This window comes from Ctenopharyngodon idella, chromosome 15, assembly GCF_019924925.1.
Source record: "Ctenopharyngodon idella isolate HZGC_01 chromosome 15, HZGC01, whole genome shotgun sequence".
NCBI lineage: Eukaryota > Metazoa > Chordata > Actinopteri > Cypriniformes > Xenocyprididae > Ctenopharyngodon > Ctenopharyngodon idella.
The window spans coordinates 18,552,510-18,572,524 of NC_067234.1; the positions used below are offsets into that span (position 1 = coordinate 18,552,510).

Genomic DNA, 20,015 nt, shown 5'->3' on the forward strand with positions numbered 1-20,015 from the left:
TTCCTCCTCATGCATGATTGGCATCTCAAGGAAAATTACCTAGCAACCAGAAATGTTCAGTCCAGACAAGTATATGTGTGTTAAGGCTTTAAGGGAAGCATGAAGTGCTCATTGTTTTGCCACTATAGTATTACCCAACAGTAAAGCATTACAATTTTCTTGCTTTAAACCAAAAATGATTTATTTAGTTATTAAGCCATTAGTTATTACCCCCTCACATTCATTCCAGTTCCTCTGCTGTCTTTAGATGACCCGTCTCATCTCAGCATGTGGACAGAACGTGCAGTTACTCAGCAAAACCCTCTTGTTCTCATGGGAACACGTTCCCGCCCTCTTAACCCCATTTCAATGACCATAACAGCACGAAACGTTGTGGAATCAGTCGTGAATTGCCTTTTATGCTTTGTAAGTGATACTATTGTACTGTTTTTGGAATGTATATTATTTCATAATGCCTACACCCTCTGAATGCTGGATTATTTTTCCATGTCTGGGAACCAGGGAGCTGGTATGAGACTTCACATTGTTTTCATGAGCTCGTTCTGAAACTGCTGAGTACAGCAGGGTCACGGAGGAGGAAGTTGGTGTGATGCAAAATGGGGTGATGTTCTGCTCAGGCCATAATATGAATAAATTTGGGTGGTTCCTCATTTAAATAATGAAAATCCCACAAAAAACGTGTTGCGCATATATATCGCATTAATTTAAATCAATTAATCACATATCGCAACATACTAGTAAAGTAACGCATTAATCGCAAACATACACAGACCTGCATACACAGACTATAAATATAATAATATATATACACAGACACATGTAAACAGACTTATATATTAGATGTGATTAATCGCAATTAATTTGACAGCACTATATATATATATATATATATATATATATTGTGCTGTCATATCAATTAATTGCGATTAATCGCATCTAACATAAGTCTGTGTTTACATAATATATGTGTCTGTATATATATTATTATATTTATATATATTATATACATGTCTGTGTGTGCTCACATGTCTGTGTATGTTGGATGCAATTAATCATGATTAATCGATTTAAATTAATGATATATATATATATATAAAATATATACGCGCAACACATTCTTTGTGCAATTTCCATTATTCAAATGATGGATCACCCAAATTTATTCATATTATGGCCTGAGCAGAACATCACTGTATGTGTGTATGTATATATTTATATTTATATATACACCTTGACTAACTTTTGTGGTTATTGAAACATTTAAAACCCCTTTTGAAGCATATAAGAGCCCCAACTTAAATAGTTCAAGTCTTAATTAGTAGGTCATATCTCCCCAAACGTACCCCCACGTACATCTTCCCCTGCATACTTCAGACTGCGATTCTGCAAAGGCTTCACTTTCCAACAAGAGCATGTGAGAGTCAGCTGATGGGAGATTTGAGTCCAGTGTTACAATACTCATTTAAAGTCGAAGGCTGGGTGAGGCACCTAAACCAGATTATCCTTTGAGAAGAATGTGACCCTTTCTGCTTAAGTCCACTGGCAAATGGCCAAAATGGAGGGCCAAAGTCTGTGCTAGAACAAAAACCATCATAAATGCACTATACAGGAGGTCAAATACTGTAAATAATCAGGTTACCTGGAAGTACACTTAACACTGTTTATTAAAAACAAAACCCATACTGTGTAGCAGAGGATTGTTTTCTTAAACGACGATATATGAGAAACCACCAGTGCTCTTATTTACTTTATTCAGGAATCATGTCGAGAAACACATGCTTCATAAAATTGATCTGATCTGTCAGTCTACCATCAATGGAGCTATAAAAACAGAGTAGGTAAAAACATGCTGCTTATTAAAACAGATTTGCTGCATATTGTATGGCAGCCTAGATAGAAGATAAGATGTGGAGCTTATTGAATATCACTCTCTCTTAAATTTTCCACGCTTTTCTAGGTTTCCTCGCTCCCTGCTTCTCTTCATTTTCGTGTTCCTAGGTCTGCGGGTTGCCATGGGCGGAGTGTAAGTCTGTACAAGGGGAAACATTGATGCCGTATTTATCTCAGGGTCCTTCAACTGAAACGCATTGTCCTCTTCAATCAGGTCGGGGAGGGGTGTTGTGTCTGTAACGTCAGGCAAAACGGCTTCATAGCAGATTTTGACTACACGTCTATGTTTGTTCCTTCTTCCCTTGGTGTCCTTGAAACTTTGTTGTCCGTTTTTCATTGATGATGTGAAGCTTTCCGTTTGGTTTTCAAGTCCCAGTCTCTCTAGCATGTCAGTTGGCCCGACGGTCGCAGAACTTAGAGGGTCCTGAGAGCTGATTTCATGAGGGGGTTCTTCTGTAGAGGAAGCAATGATTTTCCTCATTCTTTTTCTTCCTTCTCTCTGCCTCGAACTTGGCCTTCTGGTTCTAACAATGGGTGTTTTTTGTGAAATGACTACAGGTCCCTTTTCTTCTGTGTACTGTGTTGTTACAGCATCAATGGGACTCCCGGTTGTTGACGTTGCGAGGCTAACGTCTTCGGTCGGACTTGTTGAGAGCGTTTCTTTTTTGAAATGAGGTTGGGTGACTTCTGTGGAAGGATTGTTTTTTCTTAGCTTTTTCCTCCCGCCTCTTTGTCTGAGCTTAGCTTTGGTCTTATCGCGGACAGCTAGAGTAATCTGAGCTGTAGGTGAGGAAGAGGCTAACTCTGTGTCGTTTGCTTGTCTGTGCTCTAAAATCTCTGGTTCTTTATCAGTTTTTGTTGAAGTGGTAATGCTAACAACATCTCGATTATCATTCATTGTCCTCTGAGGATCATCTCTCATCATCTTATTAGAAAGTGGCTTGTTTCCTACAGAGTCTAGCTCGGTGTTCATGAAGTTGTTTTCTTTACTGCCGAACCGATTTGTTTTGGCTGAGTCCTCCACAAAGTTGTTCTTACTCATGACCTCTTCTGTTGGACCGGTCGACGGCGTGCCGGACGTTCCTTCATCGACCTTTAACACAGCGTCAAGTTTTTTATTCTTCTTCCTGCCTTTACCCTTCCCTCTTTTCTTCTTGTTCTCCTTTTTCTTTTTGCCAGAGTTTTTCTTCCTCTTCCTCTCTGCTGTCTGAGTTTCTCCTTTACCTGCGTCTGTGGACGAGCTTTGCGAGGTGGAGACCGTGGCGAGGACTTTAATGAAATCCTCCGCAGCTGTCACCACATTTGTAAGCGAGGGCTCCTCAGGGGTGGCGGTCTTTGATTCGGAGATTGTCGACTGTGTTGTACTTTCAGTCTTGTTCTGCTTTTCTTTGTCTGACTGTTTCTCCTTTGGAGGAGCGATAGTCAATACATCAATGACATCAATCCCCCCGAAATCATAAGGGATTGATTCTTTAATCACTGCAACGGGAACTCTGTCATACTTTTTACACCTTTATGATGGAGAAAAGAGCAAGAATTGCATTAATTTGGCTACTACACCGGAGCTTAAAGAAGAATTTATAATTCCATAGAATTTGATACTTACACCCCATACCAATGACGCTCAACACACTGTTCTTCAAATGAAAATTCAAAGCAAGGCACTTCGATCACATTAAAGAAGGCCTGTCCGACCACTCGGGATGAAGTGTCATTTACATGTCTCAGGCATTCCTTTAAGCTGTAAGAGAAGCACATATAAATATGGAGATGATTTCAAAATGTTTGAGAATTTTCACAGCTTCGGTTTAAACAAAACTTTCATTTGAAAACATACAAAAAAGTGGTAATCTGCTGCAATCATGAACTTGATTTTGTTTCTACCTGATCTAACCCTAGCTTTGCTGGTGTAATGTGTAATATGTTGATTGTAATATATATTTTTGGTGTTGAATAACATTGTTATATGTGGCGTTAACTGTTTTAACATCTCCACATTAAGCACAATTCAGGTTAACATTTCTTTCATTGTAACATCATCAAGATCTTAGGTTAAAATTTATATTTTTGCATAAGTGCATCATTTTAATCATCTTTTAGCCTTACCATTAAATATTATTTTTCTTTAAAAAAACAAACAAAAAAAACTAACATTTTCATAAAAGTGTCTCAATTAATGTGACCTCATAAAAACTAAATGTAGGCAATAGTACGATTTTTAAGTAATGCCGGGTTAAAAACAACCCAGTTTGGGTTGAAAATGGACAAACCCAGCAATTTGGTCATTTTAACCCAGTGAATGGGTTGTTTTAACCCAGCATTTGGGTTAAATGTTTGACCAACCTGTTGGGTAGTTTTATTTAACTCAACAATTGTTTAAAAATTACTGTATTGCTTGCTTAAAATGAACCCAATGTTGAAAATTAACATTTAATAAATGAACAAGTTTAATGAATAATTTGTTTATTGTTTATTAATAAATGTTCACCTTTTGATTATTATTGTTGCCTCTAGTAATTATGTGTCTGATTTTTAATTTCCAACCTATTTTGGGTTCATTTTAAGCCAGCTAGTAATTTTTAAACAATAGTTGGGTTAAATAAAACTACCCAGTACGTTGGGCAAACATTTAACCCAACCGCTGGGTTAAAACCACCCAATCCCTGAATTTGTCCATTTTCAACCCAACATTTTTTAAACTGTAGTTTTAAATGAAGTAGGCTACCGCCTGCTGCAGGACAGTGCTGTCATCTATCAAGCGTACATATCTGGACCACATTAAACTTACGCATTGTCGCAGTCGCAGTGGCTAAGGGAGTGCCATTTAAAGTTGGTGTATCCATAGTTGGAGGAGAATGCATGGATGATGTATGGACAGTGATCATGAACGCGGCAACACTTGTCGGTCTCTTCGAATTCGCCTGGGGGTGGAAAAAAAAATCACAAGCACTATTACAAAATGCCTTAACACCTGCCCCAGTCCGAAATACTCAAGTGAATTAAAATCAACTCACCTAGCTGATCATAATGATCTGCGATGTTTCCTGCACCACACCAAAGTGTCCCGGGATAAGTGAAGCCTCGCTTGGTTCGCGTCTTTTTATTGTTCGGCTCTTTCGCTTTTGTTTTCGCGATCACGTTTCTGTCGCCTTTCGATTTCAACTTGTTACAGTTCGCCTTCGCTTCGGACACCCCAGTCAAACTCATCTTCAAATCGGAGCTCATTTGGTTTCTTAGACCAAGTCTGCAAACATGCATGAAAGATTTAACTTGCATTTCGTTTTGGATCACAGAGCAGTCGAGCAGGCGTCCCTCAGAGTCATGCACAGAGCGGACCTCTTCAGCCCCATCGGTAACCTGATGGAGGTGATACTCCCCTACAACTGAACTTTTGGCGCAAAGAGTGTTGTTGAGCATGTAAAAGAGCTCTTTGCTCTCTTTTTCGGCATCTAAAGCTTGGCTTAAGAATTCGCCTTTAACAAAGTTCCTGTCTAGATAAGACAGAAACACGAAAAACACGGACCACATCGCGGCGGGCGGCACTTTCAGCACCACGGAGTCAGACAGCACCGCAGCCTCTCCTGTTCAACGAGTACCGGCTTCTTTCACACTCTGTCTTGGGTATTAATATATTACCGGTCAATAATGGGAGGGGTCTGTCATTAAATTAACCCTTTCCTCCTCCAATGAACTTGAATATACCCCATGTGCATCTGTTTCCTCCTCCTTTCGTCTCTGTGGCTAGTGAATGTTCAATGATTGCCCATTTTTATGCAAAAACCTTTATTTGCAAAAGGCAAATTTCTCTTATTTGCGAGAGGGAAATGTTGCACGGCAAAAAAGGAACAAACAAAAAGGTGTTTGTTTTGTTATTTAAAGTAAATCGATGCTTTGTTGAAACCACGTTTTGTGTTATTTTCTTCTTATTCGTTCAATTACAGGACAATAGAAAGCTAACATTTCAATTGCAAACATAAAACAGTCCACAAGACATGAGAATTACAAGTATTTTAGGAAAATTTAGGCATGAAAAAATTCCAAACAAAAGTCTTGGGATCTTAGCCTATATATCCTACATATATAGCCTATATACAAATATATATACACATAACCTTTCATTAACCACAAAAGTTAGATTACAACTCTAAAATAAGCGCCCACATACACATTTTGACAGAATGACTAGCCTATTTAAACGATTTTTGACCTCCTGAAAGTCATTGAATAGCTACTTCACAGAGGTACAAACTTCACATCACATTTACAAATACTAGCATATTTGTAAATGAAATGCAAAAATTCTTTTTAATCAAATCGTTTTTGTTGTGTGCACGAGCATTGTAATATGTAATCCTGCATAATGAATGGAGGGTGTAATAGATATCCGTGTTCTGACCGTAAGTAACCCCATCGCTCCCCACACCTCGAGATTTACTTTGGTGACGCAGCAAGGAGGAGGTTCCTTTGGCGCTTTCCATAGTAACAAGAGATGGGGTGATTCTTCCGACCCAACGAGATTGGGCATTCTAATTTCACAAAAGAAATGGGTAGTGACCTAATTTGGAACAGTGGGTTTTTTCAGTGCAGACCAATGAAGATCTCCATGCAGTTACTGAACATAAGTCAGTCTTTTCCTATGGTTACATGGGTCTTAACTTTGGGACTTTAACGGACGCAGGCGCCAGCAAAGTGAAAAATTAGAGTCATTTATGAAGAGAATGCACGTTTGTCCACATGTAGGCTAAATAGGCCTATATTTGCAATTATACATGGCTGCTGCGATCAAGCTATTAAATATTTAGTTTTACAATGTTGTATTTTGTTTATTTAAAAAAAAAAAAAAAGTAAGAAAAAAGAAAAGAACAAATAATGATGATGATTAAAATTCTGGAGTCCAGATGAGATTCGATTTTTGCAGAAATATTTTAGCCTTTGCTAATTGGTGGAACATTGGAAGGGGTTCAAACAATGAACTAAGCAAGTTGTCCAAAAAAAAAAAGAGGAATTTGGTATGTACAAATGCAAAATATTTATGGTCGACTTTCAAATAGCACCCACTGAGTCCAACAGTGGGCTTTGGCAAGGAAATCGGATCGGTGGGGGTGGAAACAAATGATGTAAAACCACCAGAGGCAACATGCGACATTGTTGGAAAATCCGCACGATGTATTATTAATTTAATGCTCATTAAAAACTTTTGCCAGGATATTAATCACTGCGTGTTTCACATACCTGACGAATTGCTATTTCATCAAAACTCACTGTGCAATTTAGAAACACCACCTTTTCTTTAAAATGTTTGTGATACAGTAGCACATTTCTCTCAGTTCTTGGAGCATAAATCTAAAATGTTGCAGCTTAAAGTGTAAAAAGCACCTTGATATAAAGTTAAATCGGCTCCTGGCATCATTCACAATAAAGATGCTTACCCACATAGAAGGCGACGTTCTCGGGACCTTGCTCAACGTTGCCTAAAAGTTCTCTAAAGGTGACAAATTCTGAACCTTTACAGAACATTAGGGACGTTCCTAAAACGTCCTCTTTTGGTAATAAAGGTGCTGCAGTTCAAGGTTCCTTATATGACTTTAGGGGGATGTTCTATTTAGGTTATTTTATGGTCACATAAGAACGTTACAAAGAGGACATTTGGGAAGTTAACAGAACGTCCTATAGGCTAGTAATAGTCCCCTAAACATTCCCAGAAAGTCCTGAATGTTCCCTGAAGGTCCACCAAATAACGTCCCCCAACCCTTAAAAGAACTCCACATCGTGACCGTCTCTGAACGTTCTGGGAACGTTACTAGACAACATATTTTAAGTCACTATATCCCACACTAGACAGTAGTCACTTATTTCTTATCTTCACTCCTACAAATTTCATGACTGACTTTATTGTTGAAGAACTACTTCACGTCTTTGTTCTGCAAGAAGAACCGATGTGTGATGAGATTGTTAATTTGTTAAGAGCGTATTTTGGGCGATCCTACTCTTTCTGAATCTGTTATATTTTTGTTTGGCTCATGTGGTCTGGAGCTATGGTTAAACGATTACTCTGGAAGAGACATGCAAACGCCCCCTTTAGACTACTTGAACTTGACACCAAATACTACATGCCGTTACCGGGGTGAGTTTTCAGAAGTCTAGTGGTCTTCCAGAATGGATGTTTTAGCAGTTCCCCAAAAGAGAGAAGACGGCTGGTACTTGTCTCTTATGGCACCAAACACAAAGGGACCAAAGTTTGCATGGCTTGATCCATCAAGACTCTATTGCAATTCACAGGTAAACAGTCACTCTGTTGCATGCAAAACTTACAGTGTACAATAAACTTTATTGAATAACCTTGCTTTGAAATATGTATCCTGAGGTCTGGAAGGTAGAGTAAGAATTGGTTGACAACCATGGGCTTTAAAGTTTAAAGTCTCTGAACTCTCTTTTCTGTTACTCTTGGCTGATCCAGGCACTGTCAGATTGTGTAAAAGATCTTCTCAAACCATTCCAAAATGAGACCATTGACCTGGTGGCTGGAATAGACGCCATGGGCTTCATCCTCGGTATAAAACTTTCTCTTTTGTAGCTGACAGTCTGAACTTGAGAGACGATATTTTTAGCTCAGTTCACATGTTGCAGGAAAAGTATATATAACTCCTGGGCAAATAGGCTAAATATAGAGTGGGATATACTTTAGGGCCCATCTGTAAAGCCTTTCTTAATGTAATAGCTTATCTATTCACTGGTTTGAGATCAGTTAGTAAAATATTTTAGTTTTAGTTTTACTTTCTCCTCCAATTTCAGGGTCAGCTGTGGCCATGAGTTTAGGAAAAGGCTTTTTGGCCATTCGAAAAGCAGGACACTTGTGTGTTCAAACTCGCATTCAGGACTACAGCGACTACTCTGGACGAGAGAAACTCATGGAAGTGCGTGTTGATGTGTTAAAGCCAGGTACTGATGTATGTAAACTCATATATTGTCACTATAATGCCACTCTTAAAAGTAAAGATTCCAAAGGCGGGTTTTCACGGTGATGCCTGTAAGGAAGAGCAATTTTTAGTTCCCTTAAAGACTTTTCAATGAAAAGTTCTTAAAAGAACCATTTTCTTAGTTCTAAGAACATTTTAAAAATCTAAAGAACCTTTTTACACTATAAAGAACCTTTTATGGAATAGAAAGGGTCCATGGATGTTAAAAGTTCTTTGTGGAACCATTGATGCCAATAAAGAACCTTTACTTTTAAGGGTGTGGTTGATAATGTTGAAGGCCACATGGAAAAAGCCATCACAATCAAATTAGTCCTCTTTTTGCAGTATTTTATATTGATCAGCTCTGCTGTCCTATTTTACACAGCAAAATGGGAAATTCTGAGATATGTTATGATGTACTTCAGGTCTACGGGTTCTTATAGTAGACCAGTGGATTGAGACCGGAGGAACTATGAGAGCAGCTATCAAACTGGTGGAGAATCAAGGCGCTACTGTTGTAGGTAAGCATAAAACACCTAATACAATAAAAAAGCAAAGGTATGTTTTGAGACATGGTGAACATATTCACTGCCCCTCTCCACCCAAAACCTTTCTATCTTTCTTTGATTTTGACTTTTAGGACACTATCAAAATAAATAATGTAACTGAAATACGACTGGTGAGAGTTTATTGACATTCTTGCTCCATTAGTTGCTGCATGCGAGATACAACACAAAGGATTTGGACAGCTGCTTTCTGTGAGAGGGTGTAATGGCTCCCGCTGTCGAATGAATAGCTATTAGGATCACTTTTCAGTAGTCTCGATTAACTTGCTAAAACGAGTGCTATTATTTCTCTATTCTTTGTAGGCGTTGCTGCTGTGGCCATTGAAAACAGTGAGGGAGGAAAGTGGATAAAGGAAAACTATAAATATTCTCACTGCATTCCAAATGAGCTGCAATCTCAGATAGACAGTCAATACCTGGAGTTTTTTAAGAACATCAGTGGTTAGAAATCAGGATATTCACATAAAAATGTGAGGTCAGCCCTTGAATCATTTGGAGTAACATAATAGGTAAGAAATTATCAGAGCTTGTGACATGCATTTTTATATGTGGAGATGAATGGATCGTGTGAGGACTGATCTTTCTAAGCTGAAATGGATTTGATCCATTACACTCTTCCTGTTTTAAGCATTCAGTCAAATTGGTCATAAATGGTCTGAAGTTGTTACACAAAATTACCAGTAGAGGTCACTATCAGATTGTAACTCAGATTTTATTACTTAACTTGAAAATGGTAAAAATCAATAATGATGAATTTAATGTAAATGAAATGTTTAATCAAACAGTATGAATACAGGGTTTCTGCAGGTTTTATGAAGATAAATTTAAGAACTTTTAAAGACCTTCTTAAGACCAATTAAAGAAAATTTAAGGAATTAATTGGAGGGAAATCAATATGTTCTCTATATGTAAATGTCAAAAGAGAAACACGAGTTGTATTAGCAAAACAGTCATGTTTTTTTCCAGTGCAAATGTTTAAAGATTCTCAAATCAAGAAGCATTTACTGGAGATACAAAATGATATAAAATATGAAGTCTTTTTTTCTGTGATACTGATCAAAATGAAATGAGTTTATGATCAAAACAAGAACAAATATCTGCCAATGGGCTAAAAATAACTCATAACTCATTGACAGATATTTGTTTTTGTTTTAAGCATAAACTCGCTTCATTTTCTTCAATTTTTCAAGACTTCATTTTGCATTTGTATCTAAAATAAATGTATCTTGATTTAAAGGTGTTTAGATACTTGTATTGGGACAAAGGAAGAGGAAGATACTTTTTTTTTTTTTTTTTTTTTTTTTGCCATGCATGCAACATTTAATGAAATGACTTTATAAATGTAAGACTTTATGCTCTGATTTAAGACCTTCATTTTTATAGGGGTGAATTAAGACTTTTTAAGAAACCCTGTAATATGACAATGCTGTTAATATTAGGACTTTTGGAAAAAAAACTCTTATTTATTGTGAGAATTTTTTTTTATTTTTTAATAAATCAATAAACAGCTCATTAAGAAAAAGGAAAAGCATTTTATTTAGAATAAAAACGTCAGTCACAAAAAAAAAACTATGAATACAAGTCCTAATACTTATAAATTCTTTACAGCAAAATTCAATTTGAAGCTATATGAAGGAATTCCTATATAACTTCAAGATAACTGTATTTTATTATAACTGTCATTTATCACTGTTTATTGCTTTTTGTGCAACTCATGCATGATCCTCTTGTGTACCTTTTAAAATCACTGCTGACTAGAAACTAAGTAAAACTGTAAAATAAAAATGTATTTGTAATTAACACAATATAATAATCACTGATAACTATTATGCATAAATTGTGCATAGAACTCCTAGGAAAACAGAATACCGCAATGGACAAGTTGTCCAACAAAAGAATGTTTTCTTTTATCCAGCGGATATGCAGTTACACCCTCTGAATAACAAACCACACGGTTCTCTGGACAAACCTTTGGTTGAAATATTGTCCATCCCACTTTTTATATTCTCCCTATGTACGTTCATGTACGCTTGTGTGCATGTTTTGCTTTGGTACCATTATTTGTTGGTGCAAATGTTTGCATTTTCACAATGTTAGTCTTTACTGACAACAGTTAGACTGTTTCTTCTTGGAAGCTGCATACAGGTTATTTGAGTTGCTGTTGATTTCTGTGTGAATAAAAAAAGTTTACACGTTTAATTTAAATGCAAAGACAGTATTGATTATACTGTATGTAATATTCATCAGTCCACATTATTCTACTGAAAATTATTGTTTCATAACCTTTTATAAAAATGTAATAACTTTTTATTCTTCTGAAATGACGTTGTTTAATGAATTCAGGCCACCCAGGCAAGGAACCAATAGTGTCATTGCCAGCTTTTCATGATGCAATCAAATTCCGTGGATATAATAATGTCCTTATTGTACTTACGAACAACTTCCCCAATCCGTCTGGATCCACTTTTCTCCAGTTCTGCCAGTACATTGGCCTCAAATGTTAAAGATGCAACTCTGAAGAAAAACTCTCTCACATTCTCCCCTACGGTCACAAAAAAAAAGTAATTAAGCAACATAAACAGTAGCAATGTTTATCTAAGGTTTCCCAAATACTTTGTAATACATAAAATCTGCAAAATTGAAACCGCAAATCCCATTAAAATATACTACACAGTAGTAATGTCTCTAGTTAAAGGGATAGTTCACCCAAAATGAAAATTCTGTCATCCTTTACTCACCCTCAAGTTGTTCCAAACCTGTATGAGTTTCTTAAAGGGTTAGTTCACCCAAAAATGAAAATTCTGTCATTTATTACTCACGCTCATGCCGTTCCAGACCCTTAAGACCTTCGTTAATCTTCGGAACGCAAATTGAGATATTTTTGTTTAAATCCGATGGATCCGTGAGGCCTACATAGGGAGCAATGACATTTCCTCTCTCAAGATCCATTAAAGTACTAAAAACATATTTAAATCAGTTCATGTGAGTACAGTGTTTCAATATTAATATTATAAAGCGACGAGAATATTTTTGGTGCGCCAAAAAAAACAAAATAACGAATTATTTAGTGATGGCCGATTTCAAAACACTGCTTCAGGAAGATTCGGAGCATAATGAATCAGCGTGTCGAATCCAGAGTTCGGAGCACCAAAGTCACGTGATTTCAGCAGTTTGGCGGTTTGACACGCGATCCGAATCATGATTTGACACGCTGATTCATTACGCTCTGAATCTTCCTGAAGCAGTGTTTTGAAATCAGCCATCACTAAATAAGTTATTTTGTTTATTTTTGCCGCACCAAAAATATTCTCGTCGCTTTATAATATTAATATTGAACCACTGTACTCACATGAACTGATTTAAATATGTTTTTAGTACTTTTATGGATCTTGAGAGAGGAAATGTCATTGCTCCCTATGTAGGCCTCATGGAGCCATCGGATTTAAACAAAAATATCTTAATTTGTGTTCCGAAGATCAACGAAGGTCTTACGGGTGTGGAACGGCACGAGGGTGAGTAATTAATAACAGAATTTTCATTTTTGGGTGAACTAACCCTTTAAGAAGATATTATAAAGAACGTTGGTAACCAAACAGTTGATGGGCCCCATTGACTTGGAACAACTTGAGGGTGAGTAAATGATGACAGAGTTTTTATTTTTGGCTGAACTATTCCTTTAAGAACTCACCAGACAATGCGGACACAGCCCAGTACTCTGCCTTCATCTGATCTGCCAGTTTAATGGCATCCTGCTCGATTAGTGTATACTGTGCAGGAGACTGCAGGAGAGACACATTGGTTTGACATAAATATACACATATTGCATTATGCATGGTCTTGAACTTTAATATAAAAAACATTTATGGAGCCAAAAAGTAACTTTTTCTATAATTATGAATTATAAAATAATACAATGTTGATATACAATAAAAATGGTCACTCACACTCAGATCTTTCTTTGTGCCAACCAAGAAAAGTAATACACTTGTAGGATCATTCTCTTTCATTGCGTCCTCCAGCCATTGCCTTTAGAAGAGAATGATACATTTCAGTGTATGAAGCACACAGTGTATTTGTTAAAGTCTTCATGAAACGTAAATTGCGATCGTCTTTTCTTCACTATTGTGATGTATATCTAAGTGATATGGCAACTTGAACTAGAAAAAAATGTAGGGAGGGAATTGATTTTGTCCTTTGGGTGCTGATTGGATGGTTGTTGCTGTGATCTCATGTGAGTGCTGGAGGTGAGGGATTATTGGCCAGCCCTCGAGCCGGTGCATTCGTCATCACAAAATAAGTATTGTTGTGAGGGGGAGGAGACGTTAATGAGGGCATATAAATTGAAAAAATACTGATGCATGTGGATTTTATAATAAAAACATTTATAATAAAAACTGCAATGTTTCACAAAAAGAAATAAAATAAAGATTACCTTGTATGTTCCAGTGAAGCCACATCAGTCAAATCAAACACAATGATTACAGCTGGAAACAGGAAATGAAAAAGAATATGAATTGTTGTATCTTAAAATTAGGACTGTTGATTTAACATGTTAACTTGATTCGAATCAATTAGAGAATCGTTCGGGTGAACCAATGATTCAATGGCTCATTCATAAAGAGAGCCATTTACTTAATTCCTGAATGAATCAGTCGTTTGAACGAATCAAATGAATGAATGATTCAGTGGCTGCATCTGAAATCGCATACTTCCCTACTTTATAGTGGTTGAAAAACAGTATGTGACAAAGGAAGTATGTCTGAATTTACAGTGCTCATAAAAGAGTAGGCAAAAAGTACCCAGATGACCTACTTCTTCTGGCGAGATTTGCGTACGATGGACACTTTCCCATGAGGCCATGGGAGAGGGTTTGTGAATGGCAGTGACGCAATGCAACTGACGCTGGTAGGTCACATGATAATGACAGCATGGTTAATGGGCTACGCCCGGATTACATTCATACACACATTCATTCTATATAGAACATACTTTTTAGTGGTCATAAAGTAATTACTTATTCAAAATAAGTACCTACTCAAGAGAGTATGCGATTTCGGGCGCAGCCAATAACTTACTCATTTAGACATTTGCCGCCACCTACTGGCAGTATTAGTTTCTTATTTAGAGTATCATTTCACTAAAACAAATTATCATATATTTCCATATTAATAAAAAAAAAAACATTAAAGGTATAGTTCACCCAAAAATTAAAAAATACCATCATCATATACGCAACCTCACGGCCGCTGAAGCCTAAAAGTTTGAGTAATAAATTCTCTGTTGAATCAAATAAAATATGTAGCCTATTTTATTTTTTTGTAATGTATATTTGATGCTTTTCTCATTTAACACAATAATGATTTTAAATTATCTTTTGGGGGTAATTTCTTAATTAGATTAATTAGAACTCCACAAACAGCATTACCAGCTTCACTTATTACTAACCAGACTGACTTTATTTCTGTCACACATCTACAGAAGTTCTTATTTAAAATGAACAGAGGTTTAGATGTTGTTTTATAGTTTTGTTTGATAATACCATGATAGAGATCAGTGTTTGCTTTAGTTGGCCTCTTGACCCTTGCAATCAATAATATGAAGTGAACATGATATCTATATAATCAAGTAATAATAATCAGTAAATTAAACACTACATGATGATTATGCATTTATCATCATCAAGCAGACAAAATCATCTGAACACAATTTCTCTTGCTGTTCTGACTTTGATAAACACAGTTACAGCAGCCAGAGAAAAGCTAATGTTAAAAAGTCAAACTGCCAAACTAAAGCAAACACTGATCACAATGACAAATGAAACATTTTCAACCAAACGTTAACAATCAAAACCTCTGTTAATTTTAAATATGAACTTCTGTAGACATGTGACAGAAATAAAGTCAAAATGGTTAGTAATAATTGAAGCTGGCAATGCTGTTTGTAGAGTTGTTAAATCAGATCTAATCAGATTTAATGTCTTCTTTTATTTTCCATTGATTTCATGTAAGGCTGTGACTGAAGTCAGTTGTAACAGTCTTCAACTGCTATTTCCATTGATGGTAAACGTTTGGCACCCTGTAAATCTGACGTCAGCCCAACGTTGGATTTAGACGTCAACCCAATTTTCATTTTCAACCAAAATACATACTGCTGTGCCTGCTGGGAAAACACATATTAATGCCTTATTCTGCATGACCATATTCTAAATCCCATAATCCTACCAATACCTAAACTTAACAACTACCTTACTAACTATTAATAAGCAGTAATTAGGATTTATTGAGGCAAAAGTCATAGTTAATAGTTAATGCATACCTGCAAACTAGTTGCTTTTTGGCGAAATTCACCGTTTTGGATCAAAACGTCATTTATATGAATCGTGTAGATCCGTAGAGTTTTTTTTGTTCAGGGGTGGGGGGTGTGAGGGTGAGTTTGCAGGCACAATAAATCGAAAATGGGCTACTTTCCCATAGACTGGAGTGTGACCATAAACATCTCTCGAGCTGTAGTCATCTTTTTTGGCACTCTGTGGTGTGACTGACACATCGCTGTAGCGCTTCAGTTCAAACAGAGGCAGAGCGCATGTGAACCGATCATCTCTTCCGCTTTACAACACAAAATAAACATGAATGGATGTAGGATGAATGAATAAAGAACGTATGTTGAAAGATCCAGTACAACTTACTGAAATCCGTATCATGTCATATGTAACGTTAATTGATCAATCATTGTTTCAACTGCGGAAAAGCCCCAATAAAATAGCTTGTAAAAATGTCACATTTACCATAAAATTTACCTCAGAAAAGCCGTTCAATGTCAAAAAACTTGGTAGTCAGCTACAAAATTGAACTTAGAGAGGAGCATTTTGATATATATCCACTGTGACTATAGGCCATTGCATATTCATGTACTTAACATGTGCTTCAATACTGAATGTATAAAACCGTTTTATGACAGCCACCATTTAAATGTTTAGGCCGATATTAAAAACGAGTAGAAACAGTATTAAAAACGAGTAGAAACATAATTATGTCATTAAAAATGTATTATAACGTTATTATAAAAACTTCTTTATGTGTAATTTATATGTAAGTAGCTTACAAATCAATTAATTTTAACCTTTAATATTATAATGATGTACCAGCTGTGGTTCCCTGTATAGTTTACAGCATTACTTGAGAGAGATTTTTTCTTTGAGGAAATTTGCCATGTAGTGTACCTGATAGGCCCCAAATTAATCAATATTGAATTGAAGGTAATCAAATCGAAATCAAATCGCAAGCTTCTGAATCAAAATCGTATCCAATTGTGAAATTTGTGTCAATGCCCAGCCCTAGTGTCAATAAATGTTTTTTTGGTTTTTTTGAAGCAAATGTTGTTTTTTCCATTTATTTTCTTGTGGGAGTGCACCAGAATGCTTAGTTTATATGTTAAAATCACGAAAATTTTTCTCCTCTTACTTTGTAAACATGTCACCTTTTTCACCACTTTGGAGTTTGCAGGTATGTTAATGAGAAATGGACCCTAATCTAATTGGAACACACTAATAAAGTGTGACCAAAACTTATTAATTATTATTACTAACATTAATTTTATGTTACATTAAATAATGTATTAAATTAGAATATAAATATTAGTTTAAAAATTATATTATTTGTATGTGTTATTTAATATTATTTTCTGGTGAACCTTTCCTTACCCTGAGCTCCTCTGTAGTATGTAGAGGCAATGCATTTAAATCTCTCCTGTCCTGCAGTGTCCCACCTGAAAAATTAACACAAAAATGTCTTTAAAACAGCTGTATAAATAACTAGTTTAGAAACAGTCACAAAATCTGGTTCGAACTCACAGTTGTAGACTGAAGGGGACTCCAAGAACTTCAAACCTCTCCATCTCAAAGTCCACACCAATGGTGGCCTTGTAATTCTTGTCAAAGACATCTTTACAAAATCTAAAAAAAGGTTTAAATTACTACATTCAGCCAAACACTAACTAAAAGCAAGCTGACTTCTTTGACATAATTGGTTAATTCTGCAACTTTGCTCACCTATTAATCAAACAGGTTTTCCCCACTGCAAGATCACCCACTACAATGACCTTGGAGATTTTAAACCTACTAAACAAAAAGCACAGGATAAAACAATGCTACATAAACCACTGATTCAACAAAACAAAAGATAACATCTTCTCACCCCACGGTTCCTGTCCTCTGCTGCTGACAGGCCGTCTTCACCTTGCTGTGGAATTCATTGTCCGTGTTCAAAGCAGCACCTTTGTTGAAGCACTACAACAGGAGTGAATATTAACACTCAGGAAGCACTTGAGGAAATGGGCCAATGGATGAATTTCAGAACAAGCATTACCACCAGCATCAGTGCATTGTGTGTAAAGCATGTACCTTAGGCAGCTGGCCGATTATGCGGTCTTTTCGTACAGGGGGCAACACACTCATGATGATGTTCCTGCAGGAGAACTACAGTTATGAATCACAGCTTGGCATTTTGTAATATGGCACACACCATTAAGGAAGGAATGAGTAATGGCTGCTCAGAATGAGGCTCTAGAGAGGGAATAAAACAAGGCCATATATTTTAGTTTCGCATGTTCCTTATGTGTAAATGTGACAGTCATCGAATATGGTTAGTTTTAAATAGCTGCCTACTTGGTCACTATATAACGGCATGGGTGATGACTCACTAAGCCGTATTTCGTTAATCCCAAAGTAAATCTGAGAACAAAGAAAAACGCCTAATTTGTGTCAAAAACGTGTTTGACCTATTTGTGATGCCTCTTTTTATCTACTTTTGGTGCAATGTGTGCAGCTTGAGCTTACACACGTACTTAAGAACATATATGAGACTTATTAAACACAGTAATAGCTACTTAATTACAAGTCTTGTTGCTCATCTGATGTACACAAACATTTCAAAAGTCACATTTTAAGTACAAACAATAAAATCTTCATTCCATTCTTCCAAAATCAATCCGTGCTCCGCAACAGTTGCTACAAACAAACGTGTGCTTCTTACCTCAGGACGGTGTTTCTGTGAGTGTAATAAAGCGCTCGCTTCCTGAGACAATGGCGTTTAAAACGCTTTTATAAGTTCAGGAAAAGGGAAGGAGAAAAACGTGAGGTGGGTTTAGCATTCATCTATCGCATACAGTTTCCAAGTTTCTAAAGAAAACGGCAGGATACTCCGTCTCCCACCGACGGAAGCGCTAACTGCATACAGATGGATTCGTCTCCTCCAATCCTCCGTCTCTCCCCACCAAAACCAGGAAAGAGGGATAGCAACCGCCCCCTTCAGACCACAGCCTGGGTTATGCCCGTATACAACAGATATAATACGGTTGTTACCGTGCATCTCTTTTAATGAGGTTTGGAAAGGTTAAATGTATTTCAATACAGATTACAAAATACATGCTTAACGTATTTCGTTAGATTGCACAAGTAAACTTAATCTAAATACTTTATAAAACTTTGGAATACTAATAAGGTACACAGAAAAAACTCTAGTGTTAAATTAACTCTCCTGGGAGTATATTTGAGACCACACTCAAGAGTGTTAAATGAACACTGAAGCAGTGTGAAGGTAATTAAGTGATTAATTGAGTGATGATGCATTTTTGAAGATACCTGATGATAAAAAGCAGAATCACCAAAAGAGAAAATCACAATTTTTAAAGGGATAGTTCACCCAAAAATGAAAATTTGATGTTTATCTGCTTACCCCCAGGGCATCAAAGATGTAGGTGACTTTGTTTCTTCAGTAGAACACAAATGATGATTTTTAACTCCAACCGTTGCGGTCTGTCAGTCGTATAATGCATGGCAATGGGAACTCCATCTATAAGAGTCAAAAAAACATGCACAGACAAATCCAAATTAAACCCTCATGACGACACATTGATGTCCTAAGACACGAAACGATCAGTTTGTGCGAGAAACCGAACAGTATATAATTTTTTACCTCTAATACACCACTATGTCCAACTGCCTTGAGCATCCGGTGTGTGAGGTCTGAATGCACTCTGACGCCAGACGCACTCATTGACGGATACGCGTGAGAGATCACTTCCATCATCAGAGTGCATTCAGACCTCACACACCGGATGCTCAAGGCAGTTGGACATAGTGGTGTATTAGAGGTAAAAAATGATATAAATACTGTTCGGTTTCTCGCACAAACTGATCGTTTCGTGTCTTAGGACATCAATGTGTCGTCACGAGCCGCAGGGTTTAATTTGGATTTGTCTGTGCATGTTTTTTTTTTTACTCTTATAGATGAAGTTCCCATTGTCATGCATTATACGACTGACAGACTGCGATGTTTGGAGTTAAAAATCATCATTTGTGTTCTACTGAAGAAACAAAGTCACCTACATCTTGGATGCCCTGGGGGTAAGCAGATAAACATCAAATTTTCATTTTTGGGTGAACTATCCCTTTAATTCACCATTATGGAGATCAGCATTTGCATTAGTTGGGCTCTTGTCCCTTGACTTTTTAATATTAGATTTTGTTTGGCTGTAACTGAATTATAACAGCCAGACAAGCAAAGAGAAAAGATGATCAGGTGGCGTTGGTTATGTTTTCATATAA

General features: G+C 36.7%; 3 protein-coding genes across 4 annotated transcripts; 1 reads left to right on the forward strand and 2 right to left on the reverse strand.

Annotated features, from left to right (window-relative positions):
• Nucleotides 1-1,734: 1,734 nt before the first annotated feature.
• On the reverse strand, nucleotides 1,735-5,503 carry proca1 (protein interacting with cyclin A1). Its single transcript, XM_051863404.1, has 4 exons — nucleotides 4,905-5,503; nucleotides 4,679-4,811; nucleotides 3,497-3,631; nucleotides 1,735-3,401 (listed from the first exon to the last, which is right to left on the reverse strand). The coding sequence occupies exons 1-4, from the start codon at nucleotides 5,416-5,418 to the stop codon at nucleotides 1,925-1,927; spliced, it is 2,259 nt and encodes a 752-aa protein (XP_051719364.1). The 5' UTR covers nucleotides 5,419-5,503; the 3' UTR covers nucleotides 1,735-1,924.
• Nucleotides 5,504-5,638: 135 nt separating this feature from the next.
• zgc:174895 (uncharacterized protein LOC100126024 homolog) lies at nucleotides 5,639-10,768 on the forward strand. Its single transcript, XM_051863407.1, has 5 exons — nucleotides 5,639-8,169; nucleotides 8,348-8,441; nucleotides 8,683-8,829; nucleotides 9,272-9,367; nucleotides 9,716-10,768. Exons 1-5 carry the CDS (start codon nucleotides 8,047-8,049, stop codon nucleotides 9,856-9,858), a joined length of 603 nt encoding a protein of 200 aa, XP_051719367.1. The 5' UTR covers nucleotides 5,639-8,046; the 3' UTR covers nucleotides 9,859-10,768.
• Nucleotides 10,769-10,924: 156 nt separating this feature from the next.
• On the reverse strand, nucleotides 10,925-18,678 carry rab34a (RAB34, member RAS oncogene family a). 2 transcript variants are annotated; one of them, XM_051863405.1, is made up of 11 exons: nucleotides 18,442-18,678; nucleotides 17,811-17,874; nucleotides 17,605-17,696; nucleotides 17,460-17,528; nucleotides 17,262-17,363; nucleotides 17,112-17,176; nucleotides 13,845-13,896; nucleotides 13,357-13,438; nucleotides 13,101-13,191; nucleotides 11,847-11,954; nucleotides 10,925-11,580 (listed from the first exon to the last, which is right to left on the reverse strand). In XM_051863405.1, exons 2-11 carry the CDS (start codon nucleotides 17,862-17,864, stop codon nucleotides 11,513-11,515), a joined length of 783 nt encoding a protein of 260 aa, XP_051719365.1. In that variant the 5' UTR covers nucleotides 17,865-17,874; nucleotides 18,442-18,678; the 3' UTR covers nucleotides 10,925-11,512. The 2 variants fall into 2 exon arrangements, with proteins under 2 accessions (XP_051719365.1, XP_051719366.1); XM_051863406.1 differs by having other exon boundaries at nucleotides 17,460-17,525; nucleotides 18,442-18,677.
• Between the last annotated feature and the right edge of the window lie 1,337 nt (nucleotides 18,679-20,015).